Source organism: Phyllosticta capitalensis, assembly GCF_038381095.1.
Source record: "Phyllosticta capitalensis strain CBS 128856 chromosome Unknown BKA78scaffold_3, whole genome shotgun sequence".
Taxonomy (NCBI): Eukaryota; Fungi; Ascomycota; class Dothideomycetes; order Botryosphaeriales; family Phyllostictaceae; genus Phyllosticta; species Phyllosticta capitalensis.
The window spans coordinates 256,499-277,056 of record NW_027117441.1 but is presented as its reverse complement, the minus strand read 5'-3'; the positions used below and the strand labels follow the sequence as shown (position 1 = coordinate 277,056).

The 20,558-nt window shown below is 55.9% G+C and overlaps 5 protein-coding genes across 5 annotated transcripts; 1 reads left to right on the top strand and 4 right to left on the bottom strand.

Moving 5' to 3' along the window:
- Window positions 1-18: 18 nt before the first annotated feature.
- BKA78DRAFT_366202 (amidase signature domain-containing protein) lies at window positions 19-2,984 on the bottom strand (the record flags this gene model as incomplete). The annotated part of the gene is made up of 5 exons (XM_066892575.1): window positions 19-647; window positions 706-1,029; window positions 1,078-1,204; window positions 1,253-2,323; window positions 2,796-2,984. The coding sequence occupies 5 exons, from the start codon at window positions 2,982-2,984 to the stop codon at window positions 181-183; spliced, it is 2,178 nt and encodes a 725-aa protein (XP_066746133.1). The 3' UTR covers window positions 19-180.
- A 1,455-nt stretch (window positions 2,985-4,439) lies between these two features.
- BKA78DRAFT_247775 (putative sister chromatid cohesion and DNA repair protein) lies at window positions 4,440-8,969 on the bottom strand (the record flags this gene model as incomplete). Its single annotated transcript, XM_066884325.1, has 4 exons — window positions 4,440-5,000; window positions 5,054-6,643; window positions 6,689-8,569; window positions 8,616-8,969. The coding sequence occupies 4 exons, from the start codon at window positions 8,967-8,969 to the stop codon at window positions 4,440-4,442; spliced, it is 4,386 nt and encodes a 1,461-aa protein (XP_066746132.1).
- Window positions 8,970-9,257: 288 nt separating this feature from the next.
- Window positions 9,258-12,824, top strand: BKA78DRAFT_366192 (armadillo-type protein). The gene is made up of 2 exons (XM_066892574.1): window positions 9,258-9,459; window positions 9,512-12,824. The coding sequence occupies exons 1-2, from the start codon at window positions 9,430-9,432 to the stop codon at window positions 12,758-12,760; spliced, it is 3,279 nt and encodes a 1,092-aa protein (XP_066746131.1). The 5' UTR covers window positions 9,258-9,429; the 3' UTR covers window positions 12,761-12,824.
- Window positions 12,825-13,708: 884 nt separating this feature from the next.
- BKA78DRAFT_92459 (bola protein) lies at window positions 13,709-14,724 on the bottom strand. The gene is made up of 2 exons (XM_066893978.1): window positions 14,334-14,724; window positions 13,709-14,231 (listed from the first exon to the last, which is right to left on the bottom strand). The coding sequence occupies exons 1-2, from the start codon at window positions 14,616-14,618 to the stop codon at window positions 14,064-14,066; spliced, it is 453 nt and encodes a 150-aa protein (XP_066746130.1). The 5' UTR covers window positions 14,619-14,724; the 3' UTR covers window positions 13,709-14,063.
- A 529-nt stretch (window positions 14,725-15,253) lies between these two features.
- Window positions 15,254-15,976, bottom strand: BKA78DRAFT_92453 (uncharacterized protein). Its single transcript, XM_066893977.1, has one exon. The coding sequence runs from the start codon at window positions 15,714-15,716 to the stop codon at window positions 15,291-15,293; it is 426 nt and encodes a 141-aa protein (XP_066746129.1). The 5' UTR covers window positions 15,717-15,976; the 3' UTR covers window positions 15,254-15,290.
- Between the last annotated feature and the right edge of the window lie 4,582 nt (window positions 15,977-20,558).

Below are 20,558 nucleotides of genomic sequence, written 5' to 3'. Positions count from 1 at the left end.
GACACACAGAAGGACAAACAGGGCGGAAGGACGACGGCAGCAACGACAGACGGGCGGACTGACAGACTGACAGCAAGATGACCAGGCAACAGGAACGACGCAACTACAAAGCAAAGACGGCCGCCTCCACAATCACTATAAACCCAGCACAAGAAAGATGGCGCACCTCGCTCGACCAGCCTACCTCGCAAAAGCACCCTGTGCGCGATCGCCCAAACCTCTCCACGCCTCACGCCCGCTCGCCTGCAAAATACCCCACACAACCTCCTCGCTCACCCTATACCCGCTCTTGCGCCACCGCGCATTCAACCACGCAGCTAGCGCATCGCTGCTCTGGCCAAAGTCGCGCGTGTCCCACTCCTTGAGGATGACGCGGATGATGGGGGCGTCGGGGGTCTGGCTGCCGGAAGCCGCGCCACCGCTGGACGAGTTGCGCAGCGGGGGCACGGCGTCGAGGGGCGGAGGGGTGACGGAGGACGAGGGGCCGACCGGGGCAGACGCTGGCGAGGAGCGCGGGAACAGCGCTTCCCAGGCGCAGGCGAAGCGCAGGAGGTGGTGTTCGGCGTGAGCGCGTGTCGTCAATGCGAGGCCAAACGGACGCGACGAAGGGCGTAGAATGGAGAGGGGCGTGGTCGCGATGGGGTAGCCTGTGGCGTGCATGTCAGCATGCGAAACCTGATCGAGATGAGCGACATGGCAGCTTACCAGCAGCAGCCGCAAGCTCGCACAGGGCGCTGTCGGCTGGCGCAACGAGCATGTCGAGGCCGTAGTAATCGAGCACCAGATCGATGCCCTCGGAGCCACCAAGCCGGCGCAAGCGGTCGAGCGCCTCTTGCGCCGAGTCCTCCGCTCCCGACGGTGCGTCCGCCGCCGCGGCCAAGAGGTCGGCTTGGTCGGGGCAGGTGGCGGCGGGTAGTTCAATGTCGGCGTGCTTGATATTAAAGTTGATGAGGTCGGGCAGGGAGCGGACGCGCGAGTTTTCTTCCAGGTTGGCAAAGTATGCGGATGACAGCTCTTTGAATTCTTGAGCTGTGAGGTGTTAACAGGGAACATATTAATAGAACAGGTTTGGCGTACAAGTGACGGCTTCAAAGGAGGCGCGTTCGCTGCCTTGAAAGATCTGAGGTGATGGGGCTTGGACAGGATAGGAGACCATGGCACCCTGCTCGCGGATGCGCTGGACGGCGGACTCGTACATGGAAAGCTGCTAATCCGTCAATAGAGTTACGAAATACAGAGCAAAACTCCTCACCATGTATTTTTGCGCCTCTGGGCTCGTCTTTGACAACTCTCTCCCCGGCTTCCATACTCTAGGATCAACAAACCCCACTCTTAATCCACTCCAACTCTTGTCGACCGAGAATTGCTCAAAGCCCCTGGGATAGTAGTCGTCACCGACCAAGCTCGGACCCGCAATGGCATCCGTCAGAGCCACCAAATCCGATGCCGACTTTGCAATTCCTCCTACGCCATCAAAGCTACGGCTAGTGCACCACACACCATCCAACGGCACCGAGCCGGCCGTCATCTTCAACGAATACAATCCATTTCGACTGGCCATGTCGACCAGTCCCGAAATGGCATCTGTCGCAACCGCCAAAGGGGAAAAGCCAGCGGCAACAGCAACGGCGGATCCAGCGGAGCTACCATCTGCCACAGCGTCCGGCGACTGCTCCCACACCCAGGCGTCAGTGTCGCGGTCAAAGCGACGCGCCGCAAAAGGCGACAGCGTCTGCCCGCCGACGGCCGACCACCCTCCGGCCATGGTTTCGCTCTTCAACCCACACAGCTCGCTCAGATTCGACTTGCCAATGACAATGAGGCCCTTGCGCTCCAGGCGCTGCACGACGCTAGCGGCCTGCTGTGGACGCGCCCCGACAAGCGCGTATGATCCCAGCGTCGTGTCCATGCCGTGGCCGGCATTGGCGGAATCACACGCGCCGTTCGGGGCGGCGGGAGCTCCAGCGTCGGCGGCGGATATGGTGGTGGTGTTTGTGGTTGTGCTGGTTGGAGTTGTGGGAGAGTCGGGCCCGGAGCACGTCGCAATGTTATCCTGGAGCACGACGGGGACCCCATGAAGAGGGCCGCGGCAACGGCCGGCACCTCGCTCGTCGTCAAGGCGACGCGCTAGCGCAAAGAGGTTGTAGCGGGGAGCGGTACTAATGAGGGCGCGTAGCTCGCGGCCCGAGCGGTTGTGGCGCTCAATTGCCGCCAGGTACACGTCGACCAGGTCCACGGACGAGAGAGAGCCAGTGCCGAGGAGCTTTGCCAGAGTCGTGGCGCTGGTTGTGAGAGGATCGAATGGGAGCGAGTCGAGGGTTGGCTGTGGAGAGGGAAACGACGGCGAGGTGGGTGACGAGGTCGAGGCCGATGTCGTTGTAATGGTGGTGGCGTTTGACTTGCGCTTGGCTTGTCTTTCATTCTGCCGGCTCCTTCTACCAGAAGGTTGTTGTTCTTTTTGCTCCGTGGTTGGCTCCTTCTGCTGTTCGTACAGCGACGACAGCCCCAAGAGGGAGCGAGCCTTGGGGATCAGCGAGGAGTTATTGCTAAAAAAGCCCGGTTACTCGTCGGCATGGTCGTGTGTGAGTGTCAAGTCAGGTTGACAGCAGCGGCAGCAGCAGCAGATGGATTGTTCTTGAGCAACAGTGAGATGTAAATACTGCGTTTCGCCTGCGGGGGGCGCATCCAGATCAATATATCTCGGTTCATGCCGGCGGATGCGACCAACAGCTGCGTCCCGGCCGCAATATTGGAACTGTTTGCGTCTGAGCGGAACGCCCGTCGGAGCAACAAACTCTAGAGAAGCGGACGCGGCGTGCGTGGGTACCGTGGGGCAAAAAGACGGCAGCAGCAACAGGCCAGCAGGCAGCCTGGTCCGGCGAGGCGCTGAAACGTAGCGAGCGGGACACAAGGCGTTGACAGATTCCTTCCTGGAGAGGCAAATGTTGTTGGTGGATGGCAGAGGTGGAGGTAACGCAATGCATGCAGCATGCCCCCACCCCTGCTGCTGAGCTGCACCTCGTCCCGCACAGACTGAGGCAGTGAGCATGCACCTCAAACGAACAGCTCGCTGTGCTGGTGGTGACGGTTTCCTCGTGAGGCCTAGTTCTTGATACACAGCATGCCGTCCATGTGCCCGCAATCTCCCAGAGCTCGTCACCTATACGAAGGCGAACCAGGCCCTCGTGTGCGGGATCGCCTGTGTTGCTTTTTGTCCCACGTGGGCTGCCACCCCAGGCGGCATGTTCGACTTTGAGATTGCCAAGTACGTACTTGAGAGCTGACGCGGGAAACTTTGCTTTGCCGCAAGGGCAGACTGGCGGTCGAGCATGGCTTGATGCGTTGTCCTCTGATATTGCCTCGGATTGTCGCTGCGGCGTGGGCCGTCCGTCCATGCCATCCAACACCAGCCTTGGTGTTTGGTCTGGCGAACGTGCGCCAGCGTCAATCGCCATGTGGTTCCTGCATCCGTACGTCTCCGGCGCTGCGCGCTGAGGCCCACCACCGGGGCTTGCTGGTGCGAAATTTTGGTCAATGGGACTGATTTCAAAAGCAATGCACCTGTAGCACGACAGAAAAAGCAAAAAGCGCAGGGGCTGAAAGCCAGTCGCGCGGTTGCCGTTAGCGAGAAAAACCTCGATTCCGCATGCACCAATTTGCCGGATGTGAGATTGAGTGACGAGTCTGACCGTGCGGCTTTCTGGTTTGCTCTTTTATAGTCGTTCGTTTGCCTGTTTCGGCAGTCAGGCCACCCCGTCTTCTCATACCTCGTCCCTCTGCTTCGCTCCCCTGCATCCATGCAGCAGTCATACAAGGTCGCTCCGTTCTTTCGTCTAGCAGTGCTCGGCTTCTAGAAGGCCTCGTTCGTGTCGAGGAGTGGAAGCCACGTCTGTAATGAGGTCAGTTTTCATTCTTTCAGGGAGCTTACAATGCGATTTGTCACCAGAAATGGCACCTCCACCCATTTGTGCGTCTCCTGGAATCAGCGCCTGCGAGTCAATCAGCATTTGGAGCTGATTATCCACAAGGTGTGTAGCACAACAAACATCCCGATGGCTCTTCTCAGCACGCCCGCCGGTCAGACCGCAATCCTGAAGATCATGATGCTTTTTTGGGACTCTACTCCTGCTTGTGGAAATAAGACCCGTCCTGCTTGACGTCAGATATGAAAGCCCGGGCTGTCGACAAATATGGACAAACGAAAGTAATAATAGGATCATGGACGACTGATATCTCGCCATTGCGCGCATGAATGTAGAGATTAAACATGAACCTCGATTGAAAGTTTGAACTGCACGGCCACCGCCTACGCACTGGGTATGCATTTTAAGAAGAAAACGAAACAATCCACCGACCCCAGCAATCCCGCGTCATTGGACCATTTAGGCGGCCCTGGCCTTGTGGGAAAAATGATCATCCAATACATGCTTACAACTCTTCTAAAGCCGTTGTTCGTCGTCCGACTCGGGCGGATCAGATAGAGCATCATCATCGGATTCCGCATCGTCCGCCTGTGGCTGTGGCTTTCCCCTTGTGCTCCTCCGGGTTGGGGTCGCTCCGTTGGTTTTCGATTTAACCTTGGGCGGAGCTTTCTTCTCTTTCGGAGTAGTCTTGGCTGAACGCTTCGACTTCCCTCGGACCGTAGCTTTGGGAGTTGGTGGTGGAGCTTCTTCCTCGTCGTCACTCTGTTCGACTGGTTCCTCAGCCTCATCGTTTTGTACACTTTCTCCGTCTTCGACCTCTTCTTCGCTCGCCTCTTCTGCAACTTCTGCATCCTCCATTTTTTCGTCCTCGTCCTGGCTGGACTCTGCGTAATTCTTGCCGCCAAGGTTCCGCCCACTGCGACGCCTCTCACTCGACGGAATGTTATCAGAGAGGACGCGGTCCTTCTTCTTCTTGGGAGTCTTGGCTGTTTTGACGGCTTTTGGACCTTTGCGAGCAGGCAAGGTGGATGGGGCTCTGGCGCGTTTCTTTTCACGCTGCTCGCCGGTAGTTTCGGACTTGCGCTAGACATGGTCAGTTCGGATCCGCGAATCACCGAAAGGAAACTCACCTTGCGTCCTTTAACTCCAGCTCGGACCAAATCATCCAATTCATCCACTAGCTCTTCTGGGACATACTGTTTTTCGGCAATCTCTTGCGCACGTTCGTGGCTTGGAAGATTAGCGAACACATCCGCCGGCATCCGTGACTTTTTGGGCACTGCTTGGATGTTCCACCCAAACAAGTCACGATACCTCTGAATCACTGCTTGAGCCAGGTCGCTCAAGACGTAGAGGCGTTCGCTCTGAGCAGCGTCTATTGCGTCCTCCACGCCCTTTACTCGTTGGGCCAGGTGATAAATGAGCGAGATGTTGTCCTCTTTTGCTACACTTTTGAGATAAAACAAAAGGTAGGTGACGACGTCGCGCAGGTTTTCAACCTCGGTGTCGAAGTCTGGATGATGTGCGAGCAAACTCAGGAAGCGCGCAAAACTGTTTTCGAATACAGGATCATTGGCCTTGCTGAAGGCTGCTTGACGCGCCTTGATCCATGTAAATGTACTGTTCTTTATGCGCGGCTCCGGCTCAAAAGCGCCCAGGAACACGATTGTGTAGAATCGCCGTGGTAACCTATCCTGACCCAGGTACTTCATCAACTTCCTGACAAAGCCATCCCTGACCTTGGCGTGTGGGTCTTGAATGACTGTCGCAAGCTCATTGAAGTCCGTGGGTGTAAGAAGCGCGTCGAATCGCCGTTCGCAGCACAGCTTGAGGAGCAGCTCGGAAGCAAGTAACCGGAGCCGGGATTTATGCGCAGCCGGTGATTCCATCTTTTTGGAGAGCTCGCCGTTTTTGCTGACAAGGGTGTTGAGGAGCTTGTACACAGGCTCCGAAACTTGATTGATTGATTCGTCGTCGCTTAGCCCGCGCAGGCGGTTGACCAGGATCTTAAGCGCCCACATTTTAGCGGCACAGTCTCCATCAGGTTCGTCTGTCCAGTCAGGGTTTTGTTGTGGATCAGCCGGTGTAGATCTTAGAAGAACTCCGTCAATTGCAATGTCGATGACCGGGTCGACCTCGTCCTCAATAGCCTTTGAGCCGAGTAGCATGAGCTGGCTCAGTGCTGCAAGTCGCGCCAGGTAGTTGCCTTTTCCATACTCAAAGCCTTCCGTGCATTGCTTCAGCAGGTCGCGCGCGTGCATTTCCTTCTTGTCTGTGCTGGCCATGATGATTGACACACCATATTTGGCCGCCTTCGGGGGAGACCCGAATTGAGCAAAGCTGAGCATTGCTTTGATGAATTTGCGGTCCGCCGGAACGTCTTTGGGGAATCGCCTCGCAAAGCCCGCGCACGCCTTGAGATCATCGACCGCGCCAGGGCGATTCGGCTTTTTCGCAGTCGGTGCCTCGCTCTCCAGAACATTGCACAACTCTTTCACGTAACCTCGAAAAACGTCGGGATTTTTGGAAGAGATCTCTTTAAGGACCTCGTGGGCTGTGCTACCGAGTCCTTTCTCGTCCGTTCTTGAGTATTCAATAATTGGAGGTACGTGGTTCTTGTTGTAGAGCAGCACGCTTGCTCGGTAGACAAGAGGGATGAGAGTCTCGAGCGTTGTTGCTGTGACGCCCGTGGCATCTTCGATTCGCTTAGAAAGCTCTTTCTGCAAACTGTTAGTACTGCTAGATTGAAGTTTCAAAGGACTTACGATTGAATTCCGCACTCTCCGGTAGTCGCTGTCGGGCGCTATGCAGAAACGAATAAGCGCGTAGCAGCGGCGATCATGGTTCTTTGCAAAATTCCACAAGTCCTCTGAGGCCCGAGAGGGATCTGGGAGAAGTTTGGCGTGGTAGTCGATGAGCTTGCCCAGGGTTTGTTTGATTTCCTTGGCATCCTTGTCCAGGTTGACGCCTCCGTTGTACTGTTCGCATTTTTGGAGTAACGTGTCCATGTACTTCGCATACGCGACTTGGTTCATTTGTCTCGCAAAGAGAACGGCTTTCGAACGTGAATTCAGGTCTTTGATGAGAACAAGCAGGCGCTCGACCCTGACCTTATCGACGTCTGTCTCGGCGTGCTCAACGTCCCCGTTCGCTTGGCTCTCTTTTCCGCGCTTTTTCTTGACGTCGGGATAGTTCAACGGCAGAAGCTCTTCGAAAAGAACGTGATCGATGAGCACATTGACCTCTGCGTCGTTCAAATAAAAGGCATCAAGAATGCGCGAAGGAATCGGGCCCAGCAGCTCACCGACACGTTCGCTGCCTTCGGCAATCGCACCGGCTGCAACTCCCCAAATCTTGCCAAGAAGTTTCGTGGCCTCGGTACGCACTGCAGGCTTTCGATCTTTCACCCTGTCTGCAAGATTGCTAAGAATCGATCCTGATTCGGATGCGCCGCCCCTGATGCCGAGTTTCTGGACAATGTCGTGGTAACCAAGGCGCTCGATGGATCTTACAGCAGCAAGGCGGACGCGCTCATCACCGTCGACCAGCATCTCGCCAAGTAGCTTTGGCAATCTCTCCTGATCTTCTGCGTCCAAGCCTACTCCACCCGCGTTGGTCGAGAGAATCCGGCCGATTGCTGTGGTCCATGCTGCGCGAATAGCCGGTGACTTATCTTGGCGTCGGCTGAGGAAACTTTCATAAACCTGGTGGTAGCTGGAGGCAAAAGAGTGTGGTGATGTTGGAGTAGTAAGAAAATTGTAGGTAGGCAGACGCTCCGATGGCGAAGCAAGACTTTGAGAAGGATATGCCGAAGGGTTGTATGTCGGCAGGTCGGGTGGGCCAGCGGCTCCAATTCCCGAAATGATGTCTCCGATAGTCTCGGTTGCAAAGGTTCTGAGCTGGACATCTTCCGCGCCCAGTTCAGCCTCCAGCTGTGGAATAATGTCTTGCAAGACGAGTGGGGATGATCGCCAGAGTTCACGTAGCAGTACGTGGGCTTTTTTGATCTCATTCAAATCCTCCTCCGTCGGCTGGCGTGGTCCCTCATCATCCGAATCGGCTCCAACACTGCTCATGCGCTTTGAGCGGTTTTTGTTGGTCTTCTGGAGAGTGGGCGCTGAGGTGGCGTCTACAATGACTGAGCTAAAGTATTGGCTCATGAATCGAGCCATTTTCTCCGGAACCGAGTTGCAAATGTTCATGGCCATGTTATACGCCGGAGGAGCCTCCTTGAGCAACAAAGTGGACTGCCTCTCATCATGTTGCGCAATCTTTTTGCCTTTGCTACCTCCTCCAGACATCACACGTGGATCTGCGCGTAGGAATTGCGCAAGAATAACGTCCACCACTTCGGCAGGTAGGCTCTGCGACTCGTCCACCAGCACAGCCAAGAGTTTGGTCATGTAATGTTCGACGTTTTTGCTCAGCTCTTCTCCCGATGCGGACTTGGAAGGTCCAGAAAGGACATCAAAGCATTTGGTGCATAGCGCTAATATGAGGTTGTTGGCAGATGGAATGTCGGTGACCAGGACAATACTTTTGACTTCGGCGAGGGATCTGAGAACGTAGACATGCTGGCTATTGAACGGGCTCGAGGGATCAGAGAGCGCGGGAATGATGGTGTCGATAATCAACGTAAATATTTCCTGGACGAGGTCAGCACGCGCCCATGTCTGGCTGGGTCCATCTCACCTTGAGCTGCGGGCCCGTGTATGGCGCGTCCGGAGCACATAGCTTGAACATGTCGACTATACAGCATGCTGTCCAAGCTCTCACTCCGCGGTCCTTGTGGCCTAGCAGATTTGGATTCGCCAGCTGTTTGGCGAAAGGTAGCAGCGACTCTCTCTCAGCCTCTTCCTGATCAAGACCCCGCAGCTCATGCGACAAGGCCTGCAGCCTCCGTAGCAATTCGGCGACGGGAATGGGCTTGCCAGCGCGCCAAGTGAGCTGCTCGTTGAACTTTAGGCCCGGAGTCTCATGGTGCTCTTCGGGCTCTTCAGCGACGGGGGGAGCCGCGGCGCTGGCGCGCCTCCGAGTTCCAGGCATGTTGCGCGGTGTTGACGGGTCGCTGACGGATGCGCCGCAGCGCAAACGAAGAGACGAGGCCGGAGCAGCAGAAGGGATTCGATGATTGCGTCCAGGGCAGGTGGATCGATGCGAATGCGCGTCGGTGGTGAGCGGGCACGAGGGAGACGTTGCGGATGTTGGGTGTTTGGTACGCGTTGTCGACTTTCTGGTAACGCGCGCCGACTCGGGCGGGATGGAACGAGCGAGGAGCTCCCCAAGCTTTGACCTTGCCGAGCCCGAGTCGAGTCTGTTCCGACCACCATCGTCACCACTACTGCTCTGCATCATCAACTCACTTGGACAGGAGCGAAGCATCGGGATCTTTGGGGTATGGATGCACTTTTATTGCTGATTACCCACGCTTGTTGACCCAAACCGTCGCGTTTGACTGCCTCCGCGCAACTTTTCCATCCTTCTCTCCATTTCCTATCCTGGTAGCATGGAGCGTCGGCAGCAAATCTTCCAGCAGGCAAGAAACACTATTGTTGCTAGTCCAAAAGCTCGTCTCTAATAAGATCCAGCTCAAACCACACTGTGTTGAACTCTCACAAGCTGTTCTACAGCTAGCTGCCAACAATGGCAATCCGCAACATGTCATCGGCCGTCTCTCCAACCTGCTGGGAATTCTACGCGCGGTAGCAAGCACTCCAGACGTGCTCGATACCAAGCTAACCGACTATGTGTTTTTCCCGCTGTCATATGTGCTGCGGGAGCGGCAAAAGCTCCCAAGTGCTGCCGTCGAAATGACACTCGACTGTATTACCCTGCTCCTTCAATCTGGATGGCGGTCAAATATGAATCCAGATCTAAGCCACCAGATTCTCCTCTTGGCCACAGGCTTCGCAGGTGGTCTTCCTGGACAAACAAAGTCCAACTCTCCTTCGGAAGAAATGCAAACGGCGGCCTTTCGGTGCCTCCATCAACTTTTTGTCAACTACGGAGAGAATGAATCGACTCGCAAGTCCTTGACTGATGTCAAGAGCATGGGTCCTTTGGGCCATTCGGTCATGGTCATCTTAAACGGTGTTCAGGAAGGGCCTTCTAGCAACGTCCAGTTGGCCGCCTCTGAGGCTTTGTTGGCATGCTGCACTGCGATTCAAGACCGCGAAGCCCTGGCCAGCATCATGCCAAAAATTGTTTCTACACTTTCCAACGTTCTGATACCATTGACGCAACAGCGCCGTTCATACAAGACTCTTTCATGTTCACTCCGGACCCTCTCACATCTCTTCAAAATTGTTCTCAACGATCAAGTCACCAAGAACCTCCCTGAGAGCACCGAGACAGGCCACTCGGAAAAGCAACTCACCCAGTCCTGGCTCCACGCGACGGCATCTTGGATAAAAAAAGCCCTGGCCAACGTCATCCGCATACGACATCACGAGCGCAGCGAGGTTCGCAATGCGCTACTTGATCTTTGTCTGGTCGTGCTGCAAGATTGCAAAACATCTCTCAAAGATTCGGCGGCCATGATGGTCGAGACCATGGTTGTGCTGTGCGGCACCGAAGATGGCTCCCAGGCCAAAAGTACAGTACGCCAAGTACTCCTGGCTGACCCCAAATTTGCCGAGTTTTTGAGGTCTACGATCCAGAACTGGGCCATCTCCTTACCCCGGGTGATGGCAAGTCCTGATGATGACATGAAAAGGAGAACGATCAACCAAATTTCGACGGCATACATGCTGCTTTCCGAACAAGGGGTTGATCTGGGACAAGTTGATCGAGCACTCGCCACGAACTTGTGTGATGGCATCTCGACAGCAATCTTGGATTCGTCAAAGCAAAAAGAGATTGTTGAGACTAGCACAGCAATATCTATGGACTTGATGGCCCCCACAACTGGATCACTGGAATTTGATCAAGTGTTGTTCGAAAATGAGTCCCAGAGAGTAATCGCTCACGACTTGAGACGGCTTGTCGAAAGTTTGAGCACATCGCAATCATCTTGGACTGCAGCAAGAGAGCTCGTAGACTCCCTGTACTCGGCACAAGGGGCGCAGCAAGTGGCCAGCTTCTGGACCGCGCTACAGCTGCTCCGCTCAGGAGATCGCCAAGACTCGATGCTTGACGACTTCCTCGCTCTTGACGATGGCTCCACGTCTCCACATGAAGACCTCTTGGAGGATATGTATTCATTCTCGCTGGAGACTCTGCAACAATATCACGTCGAATCGCCGCACGACTGGCGTATCCAAGCACTCGCGCTCGAGACCATTGCATTCCAAGCACAAACTCTGAAGGACGAGTTTCGAATGGAGCTTGTCGACGCCCTGTACCCCATTGTCCACCTGGTCGGCTCATCTCATCAAAACGTGCGCTCCCACGCCGCAACCGCCCTCAACATCGTAGCTGCCGCGTGCGGCTACGCTTCCGTCAGCGCGTTAATAGTCGAAAACGTCGACTACCTCGTCAATGCCGTTGCACTCAAACTCAACACGTCTGACATTAGTCCGCAGGCGCCGCAGGTGCTGCTCATGATGATCAAGCTAAGTGGGCCGAGCCTGCTGCCTTACCTCGATGACCTGGTCAGTAGCATCTTCGCTGCGCTGGAAAGCTTCCATGGGTATCCGCGGCTAGTGGAGCTGCTATTCAAGGTGCTTAAGGGGATAGCGGAGGAGGGGGTCAAGACGCCACAGTTGGCCATCACGAGTGGACAGGAAGAGGCGCGCCCCAGCGGACGGCAACAAATGACGAGCATTCAAGACGTCATCACCATTCTTGACGATCTGAAACAGAGAGAAGCAAAACCCGATGACCCTGTCGATGTGGAAAAGACGGCCTTTCCGAGGGCGCCGTGGAAGGACGAGGAAACGCCCAAGAACGGTCTCATCGAAGAACTCGACGACGACGAGGATGAAGCGGCCGCCGAACAAGAGGAACCCGAAAGCCCACCCTCTGCACCCGATCCTCCTCCACCGGCTGCCCCGACTTACACCCTTCTCCTTAAAATTTCCTCGCTGACCCAACACTACCTCTCCTCGCCCTCGCCTACCCTCCGCACATCCCTCCTCTCACTCCTCAACACGACATTCCCGGCGCTTGCCAAGCACGAAAACTCATTCCTCCCGCTCATCAACACGCTATGGCCAACGTTGGTGCCGCGGCTGGCGGACAACGAGGCATACGTTATCGAAGGCGCGCTCGACGTCATGGGCGCCATGTGTGTGTACGGGGGCGATTTCATGAGAGGCAGAATCGAGGGCGTGTGGGAGCGGTTGCTGCGGCTATGGAGGACGGGTGGAGAAAGGGAGGGAGGTGCAGGAGCAGCCACAAAGCTACTGGGATCATCGAAGCCTGGTGTGTCGTCGGAGGCGGCGACGATGCTTTCGCTGCCCTCACGGCCCAAGCCTTCCTCCTCCTCCTTCTCTCCTTCCAACGCCTTGTCCTCCTCACAGCAACGCGACCAAACCTTCTACACCACGGCGCCGACCCGCATCATCCGGGCCGCACTGATCCGCCTTTTCACGTCCATCATCACGCACGTCACCGTCTCCGACGCCGCATTCGACCAAGCGCTCGCCCTACTGCTGCCCGTCGTCGCTGCTGACGCAACGGTACGCGAGGCGTTTGAGAGCCGGAACGCGGACGCGGTGTGGTTGGCGCTTTTAGTGCGGGAGGCGCAGGACAGCATGGAAAGGCCGGACGCGAAGGCGAGTGGATCTTTAGAGGATGTGGAAGAGAGAGGAGGGAGGGTTGAGCAGGTGGATTTGGTCGGTTGGCGGAGACCGCAAGGTGAGTGGGGCGGAGTTCGCTTTGCGGAGGTATTTTGAGTCCCAGGGGTCTTGTGCGTGTTGTAGAAGATTGAAGGAGGGAGTAAGATGGAGAGCCCGCCATTTGGGGCTTTTTGATGCCAGTTGGGAGAAATCAGGCCATCACTGCCGCCTAGATGGAGCCTTTCACTACTTCGAGCGAGAATAGAAACAAGATTCCAGACCAGACAGATACCCCTCGTACAAGTTGGACACGGTCGAGCCTTCGCACCACCTGTCCATGCCCTGAGGTTTCTTTCTCCGGCAACACGCAGCGAAAACCTCAAACCTCACCCCCACCGCACCCTCCCATTCGCGAGTCATCGTTGTTGATCTGTCTCTCGCATTGCCTCCCCCCGTCGCTTCCTCCGCAAGCAAATTCTCCGTAGATTCGGCACATGTCAAGCGGTCTTCTCCCAAAGAAAAACACACATTTGGCTTCAGCAACTCTGTGCCTGAGAGGCTAGAAACATTCCATGCGCGCCTGCCAGCGTGCCTCCATCGAGGTGGATGACCAAGCGTCTCAAGCAACCGACATCGCTCCGCGGCCCCTCGTCGATTCCAAACAGCAAAGCAGCCAAGTCGGAACGGAGGTCTCTGTTTGTTTCGCGACATAAGACTCCGATGGACGTATGCTGGCGAAATTTCCAGTTGTACTTTTGAAATTTTGTTGGAATGCCGACGGGCCGCTTTGCTATGTTTCGGCGAGGTTGCTGGGTGTCTTTGGGCTGAGAGATGTTGGAGGAATTGGTGGGCTTGGGGAATTCTCCCGTTTTCAATGGTGTTTTCTGGCTGGTTGCGACTTTTGCTTTGGTGTTGTGGTAGGCGGATAGATTGCTAACTAGGAGGCGGGTGAGTCGTCAAAGCGGTGCCACTGCTCCGGTAGGTATGTCATGTCGAATGCTACCTGCCTGTAAATGATCTTCAACAGGCTGAGCGGCCTGAGCATTCCGGTGACAAAGTAATCGAGTACTCTGTCCACACTGCTAATTTGGAAGTTCTAGCTTCATCTGTCCTGTGCCTTGGGGAGGTCATGAGAGGAAGATGGGCGATAGACGTTGTCTTGATCAGTTCCACGTTCGACCGGCGCTTTCACTATCCTGGCAAGTGCACTTGTGTATGATGGTCGAAGAGCAGTTTAAGTGCAATTGTTTATTCAAGCCTTGTGCTGCCCTGTACAATGTTTCGTGAATTCTAGAATACAAATTAGCCAATCCGTCCTATACCCATACACCCAGAATCTCCCAGTACAAAAAGGATCCCAAGAAGTGGAGATGGAGAGCCGTGTAACCCATGTCAAAATTTATACAACAAATCCACCAAGCTATGCCGCGGCCTTGGTGCGCAACTGAACGCCATGCCAGGATTTGATTTCGTCGGCCAGAATCTCATTGACCATCTTGTGCTGTTTGATGACGGTCAAGCCCTTGAACCTGGGAGACTCGATGTACAGCGCGTACATGGAGCCGCACCCGCCACTGATATCTTGGACCTGCGGTGACGCTGTCTCAGCATATATTGCCCTGCATTCTGGCCATGGCGTCATCCAATCGCCAATGATTCCATTCTGCATGTCTCAGAGGGTCTGCCCTACCTCTAACCGCACGGGTTCCAGCTCTTGCTTGATCTTGCGAAAGACATGAAGCTCGCCCTCGGATAGATAGTCGGGAGGTTCTACGTCCGAAGTCGCCGTCGGAGGGGCTTCTGTCGAGTATGCGCGCAGAGTTACACGGCGAAGCGGCGACGAGGGCACGGCAGGTCCGCGTATGGACCGGAGATACGAGGGCGCGGCTCTCGAGGCCGTTGCCGCCGCGCGCGAGACAAGGTGGGTGCCAAGAGGCGCTGCTAACCGCAGGGCTAGTCGTGAGGAGGGGGCCATTGGGCCTGGGCCATGGTCAGAGATGCGGCGAGAGAGGGGTCGCAGGCCGGACGCGTACCTGCTGGGGAGAGGTGGTGTAGGAGGGCTTGGTGTTGCGGCGTGAGGGCGCAAACATCACGACGGCCGACGTCGATGTCATGCCAAGGCTCGTCAGGCTGGCCAATCAGAGAGAGGCTATATGTAGCAGCTTGATAGCATGTCGACGTCGTCCATCAACATGCCTCCGGACACTTTTCTTGTGTCGTGTGCAAAGGCAACACTGAAGCAAACCCTCTTGCATCTTTTGGCGACGTTTTCGAGCGTACGACAGCACGCCACCGACCACTGCAGGTCGCCATACTACTATCTATCACGTCGGGTCCTCCACAGGGCGATGGCGAGCATGCGGGGTCGGCGTCAGTCCACAGACAGCTGGGGTCTTTCGCGCTCCCTGCTCCATTGTTCCTCCTTCTCAGTCAACACGCCAGAGCCGCTCGTACCGCCCAAGTATCTGCAAGTCACCGCTGCTGCTGATGCCGCGCCATCCCTGCCCTATAGCCCACGGTTCCAGCATCAAGGCCCACGGCGCCACACTCCTCCCGGATAAGCTGCAAATCAACAGTCTGGACTCGCAGCCTGGGATCCGATGCTTTTTCGACATGGCAAGGGGCTGCCGGACTCGACAATGGCTTATCAGAATCCTCCCTGGCCGCCGCGGTTATCCGTCCTATACTCGAGACGGCTGCTTGAAGCATCTCGCTCGGCACCATTTTCTTTTTTGGCTGTCCGTTGGTGTTGGCTTGCACCGACGTCTGATGGCGTAGGAGACAGCGTCGCCTTGCTTTTCGCCGCGGGCGTCTGTCCGGTCCAATTGCAGCCAGACTCTGACGTCCATCTTGCGCATGTTTTGGTCGCGGTGGTGGCGTTGATTGACGTTGGCCAAAACTGCTCCCCTTCATCATCAAGAAGCCACGCCGACCCGAGGCCGCCAAGGCTGACGGCGAAGCGCCCCAAGGGTCCACGCCATCTGGGTGACAGCCGCCAATGAAGCCTGGAGCAGCAATGATGGGCGAGGAACGTGCAAAGGGAAAAGGAAGCCGGCCTTCCGGTCGCAGCCATAATGCCGATCCTCCCTTGACGTACACCCCCTTCAGTTCGACATGCGCAGGAATCTGGTTCCAGGGGTTGGCGCCACGGGCAAGCACCTACGGACAACAAGGCCTCTTGGGAGTGTTTGCGGCATTACAACTGGTCTGGACTCGCCTGCCTCTTCTCCTCATTCTCCAGCAGCATGCACTCCAGACAATTCTCCACAGCAAGCCATCACGAGCTCTCCCCGCAGTCTGCCTGGTTGTTCCCCACGCCGCTAACAGACTGTCGGTGGGTCCTCCCACGCTAGAGCGAACCTAACCTACCGCGTTCTCCGCGCTTGTTGCCTCGACACAACAGTAGAATGATACTCTGTCTGCAATAGTTTGCGCACGGCGACAATGCATGTCTCTTGCAACTGAGACCGTTTGACGCAGGGCATGTGTCCTGAAATCCAGCGGCACACCGTCACAGCCATCTCGATCAAAAGTCGTCCAATGGCCACAGAGGTAGGCTATGACAACAACGGCCAGGGTCCCGGATAGTCAGGCATGTTGCTGTATCGTCAGCTTATCAATACACTGCAGCAAACAACCTCGAATATCCATTACGTGCCGCGAGGCTTGGTGCTGCACCATGGCCGTGGTCACGGAAATTGGACTGTTGTTAAACTGTCGCTACCAAACGCCTCGTTGGTCAGCGTTGGAGTGTTGAATAGTTGCCACCTCGTATCTCGTCGAAATCTTCTCGGAGTCAGTGGTGAGAAAAGCAACTTGACCCGTGCATCTCTCCGGGCGCTAACCGTGTAATGATCTTGACCGGCCGGTGAAGGCGGCTCTTGGAGAGCAAGGTGAGTTGGAGGGAGCGAGTAAAATTTAGCAGCGGGAACGGCAAGCGGCACAGTCTCAGGGACCATGCTGGCAATCAAACAGCTTCAACACCACAACATGGATGAGTCGGCGAGCGCCACATCCTCAACACACCCATTTGCATCGTTTTCGCCGATGTTGCCACAAAATTTTGCCTGTGATTGCAACGTCCCGTCACTCTCAAATTTGAGCCATTTCACCGACGCTAACAAGCTCTGTAGGCATGGAGGGTTGCCTCAGCAAATCCCGGCAGACGGTGAGCAGCACGACCGTATGTCCCACTTTCTCAAGGAGCGACGAAAAATTTAAACTCAGCGCCTACTCAGTAAGCCCGACAGCAAACCGACCGGGCAGGGCAATTTGCAAGTCGGCTGGGAGCGCGGGATGGCTGCTATTCTTGTCCTGCCCTCCGATCTCGACGTGGGTAAGCAGCGAGGACGTGCTCTGACAACCAGACGCTTATCTCAACGACTGCAAAGCAGAGCACACTGCATACACAAGCCATCCCACTGCCCACCTTGCCTCATCCGAGAATGCCTGCTTGGCAACTTGGCATCTCCGCCAACGACTTGCTCCAGGCGAAGAGGCAACATGCTTCTTATGACGTTTTGCACGAAAACACTGTACCTGATGATCGTCGTGATGCTTTTAGGCAGGGCAGATCTGACGCCGTTTCAGTTGCGATTTGCGACATGCTCGCTGCGACTTGACGCACTGCTTCCCATTTGTTCGGAGCGCAGCGGCCTGCTTTGCGTGGTTGCAGGCGTGTATGCGTGCGCGTCGCCTGCTTGGTCGTCCTACTTTTCATGGCACCATGGTTCCGCGGCAAGATGAGGCGAGGCGCCTCTCTAGGTCGTGGTGGCACGACGTTCTCGTGCCCGTACACAGGCAACATTCTGCTGCCCTCTGGCATGCCATGTTGCACGAGCATGCGTGCAGGCATTCAAGCCGGCCATCAAGATTTTGATGACCTCTCAAGCGCGCGAGGGCGAGCGTGGCGTTCTGTCCGCATCTGCGTCCGCCACACCTCCTTCGTGCTGTCTGCTTATCACGACGCTTGCTCTGACAGTTATCCTCCGGTCAGCGTTTGTGCGTGGTAGCTCTTTGCCTGCTTACCAGTCTAGCACCGCTCTTGCAAGCAATCCCAAAGCTTTTGGCTTATTTTCGATAAGCACCCCTTTGCGGATTGGAGACTCGGAGAGAAACGAAAAGAAATGGAGTGTCGCGACGACGGATGCGGCTGGCGTAAATGAACATGGCCAAGGACGCAGTGTGCTGTGGCTTTCACGGCCATGGTAATCACCGCCCACGCAAGCACCGGATTCGCTCACGCAGTGGGTACCGCTCGTAGCCCTGCTCTCTTGGACGAATTCGCGCAGACTGTTGGTGTTTGATGCCCCCAGGGCAGCGCATGCTTGTGCTGCTTCCACTGCGTCTACATTCGTCTTGCTCGGCCAAGGAATTTGCTCGCTTCACAGACGCCTCGCCATCCGCAAGAGCAACGAGCCACAGAGGTAAGCGGCGAGTGCCATGGCAGCGCGATGCTTCCCACCGCCGCCCCGCCACACTCGACGCGGTACCACCCGCAAGCCGGCCACTCGCCGTCTGTCTGGCGCCACAGCTACCTGACTGTGGATTCCACGGAGGACGTCCGGGCATGGCACGCATCGCCCTGTGGGGCGTGGCATGGCGGAGTGTGGCATGGTAAGCCACGCCTGGCTAAGCTGGCTGCCCATGGCCGGGCAGGCAGGAAAGTCGAAGGTAGCGGGCAGAGCACTCGAGCTCTTCCTACCCCCAGATCGAGCAGGAGCATGGAAACCACGGCGGGCAGAAAGAAGAGTGAGTGAAAAGTGGCTGCCACGACGCCGCTGCCATTGACCTGGCTGCGGGCAATCAACGCGATCCGACACCGGCGTGATTTGCTCGCAGCGATCTTGACGGCTACTTCTTTAAGCTTGTCCTTGCCCCTTTCTTCTCGGTGCAGCCGCAGGAGTTGATGGTGGTGGTGGTGGTGGTGCTATTGCAGCTTCTGGGCAAAGACAAGAAAGGAAACTCAAATGCCGACAGACGACGACCAAACCCCCGACGCAGCGCGGCAGTGAGGCGATCTGGAATTGCTGATCGCGGCGACTCCATCACTTCAGCCGCTGCGTGAGGCTCTTTGGAGTGCGGGTTGCAGATCGGTCGGGGATATTGTTGGTGTGGTTTTGAAGGCTGCGAAGTGCTAAGTTCACGCTGTTGCTCGTGTTGGCGAGAGTATCGTGGCAAGGACGGTGCGTTGATCTTTAATCATCGGCCCTCAAAAAATCATTGCAATTTTTCACCAACTCGATAAAAGATTGTTGCTTACTTCGTTGCAGCCTGAGGCGCTTATTGGTAGGGCTGAATTGGAGCTGTACGTGCATATCCCCAATCGTCTACACACTACTGCATCGAATCATTCTGCCGAGCTTGTAGAAGTTGTGGCACACATAGGAGCTTGACCAAGCAAAATCAATGAAGTAGAATTGGCCATAGAGCAGTAGTAAGTTTCTATATTAAAAGGAATATATTTAGGGAGCATTCAAGCGCCTTGCACGTGAAACATTAGAATTTACCAAGTCCTGTACATAGAGATACAGGAAGCAGGCGTAGCTAAATGTGCTACGACTTTTGCTACCAGGCCTCGGGCGCTGAGTAGCACAAGAAGACTCGGCCTATCTTGCCGCCGCGGAGTCTACGGGGACCTACAATTGCGAAAAGCATGACAGTTTTGCGAGCTGACTACGGCAATCACTTTCAACCAGCCTGCAAAGAGGCCAACGACCGCTAGGCCTCCTCACTCGTAAAAGGAGCGCTTATCAATCCTTGGACCTCTTCACAACTCGGATAGGCATGGATCCTGGCTGCCGACGACGGCAAGAGCCTCTTGCAGTCCTTGTCCGTTGACGTCGTCGAGAAAAGCTCTCTTTAGCGCCTACAGGTACCTCTGGAGAATCACACGAGACAAGTGTTGCATGATGGGAAGTACGATGATGATTTCGAGGTAGGGAAAGGGGGCGAGGGCCTGGTTGAATTAGATGCTCGTTTGCGTGTGCATGGGACGAAACTATCTGAGACAAACTTCCAGATTTTTGCGAATCAATGGACGTATCTCATGTAGTGTCGGGAGCAACAAGAGACGGCAAACCGGGCAAATATACCGCTTCTCCACACACGATTCCATCGGGGGCCGCACAGCAGCGTCTGTCGACGCGAGTTGAGAATCAGCTCCGCAGCCGCCGGACATTTCGGACAATCCGACATCTTCTGCGGGCAGCCCTAGGCGCGCAAGTAGGAGGACGCAACAATCATTCGTTAATTGGTATTGCGGGGAAGCCTCCGGTAGCTGTTCGTCGGTTGTCGCGTCCACGCACGCGTGGGGTCCGCGTTCCTGACGAGGCCCGAAACGGGGCTTTTGTGGTTGATCGGTTTGTCGAGGCTAAGAATGGGTGGTGGAGAGGTCGGAATGGGAAGGAATCGGCGCGTTGGGCTGAGATGGTTGATGAGGGATGAAGAGTCTCGTACGAGGGCGTTTGGTGGAGGAGTCGTTGCGCGCGCAGGAGCAGCTTCATTGAGTGGAGAGGGCTGCAGCTGCTTGAGTAATGCTGGATCGGTTGGAGAGGTCGGCTCTGCGGATGTCTGGTTCATTGCTTCAGGTCCAATAGGTTGTTTTCGAATTGGCCTACTATCTGGACTGTAGCGGTCGGTTGCGGAGATGGGGCCTCTCAATCCTGGGACTCGCCCCTGAGAATTCCAACAAAGTCTTCCCAGTCCTCGCACGGCTGGCCAAAACCGCGTCCTATAGACCAGGATACATACCTTGATGATCTGACAAGTGGAGAACGTTGTCACTAACGCGAATTCTTTATAGCCCTATGGCCCCCAATGCGGCCAGCGACCCCAGCTCTTTCGGCCCCCATGGTCCCATTTCGAGAACTTTTTCTCCACGTCTGCCGGCCCCCAACTCGCCAGGCACCAACTC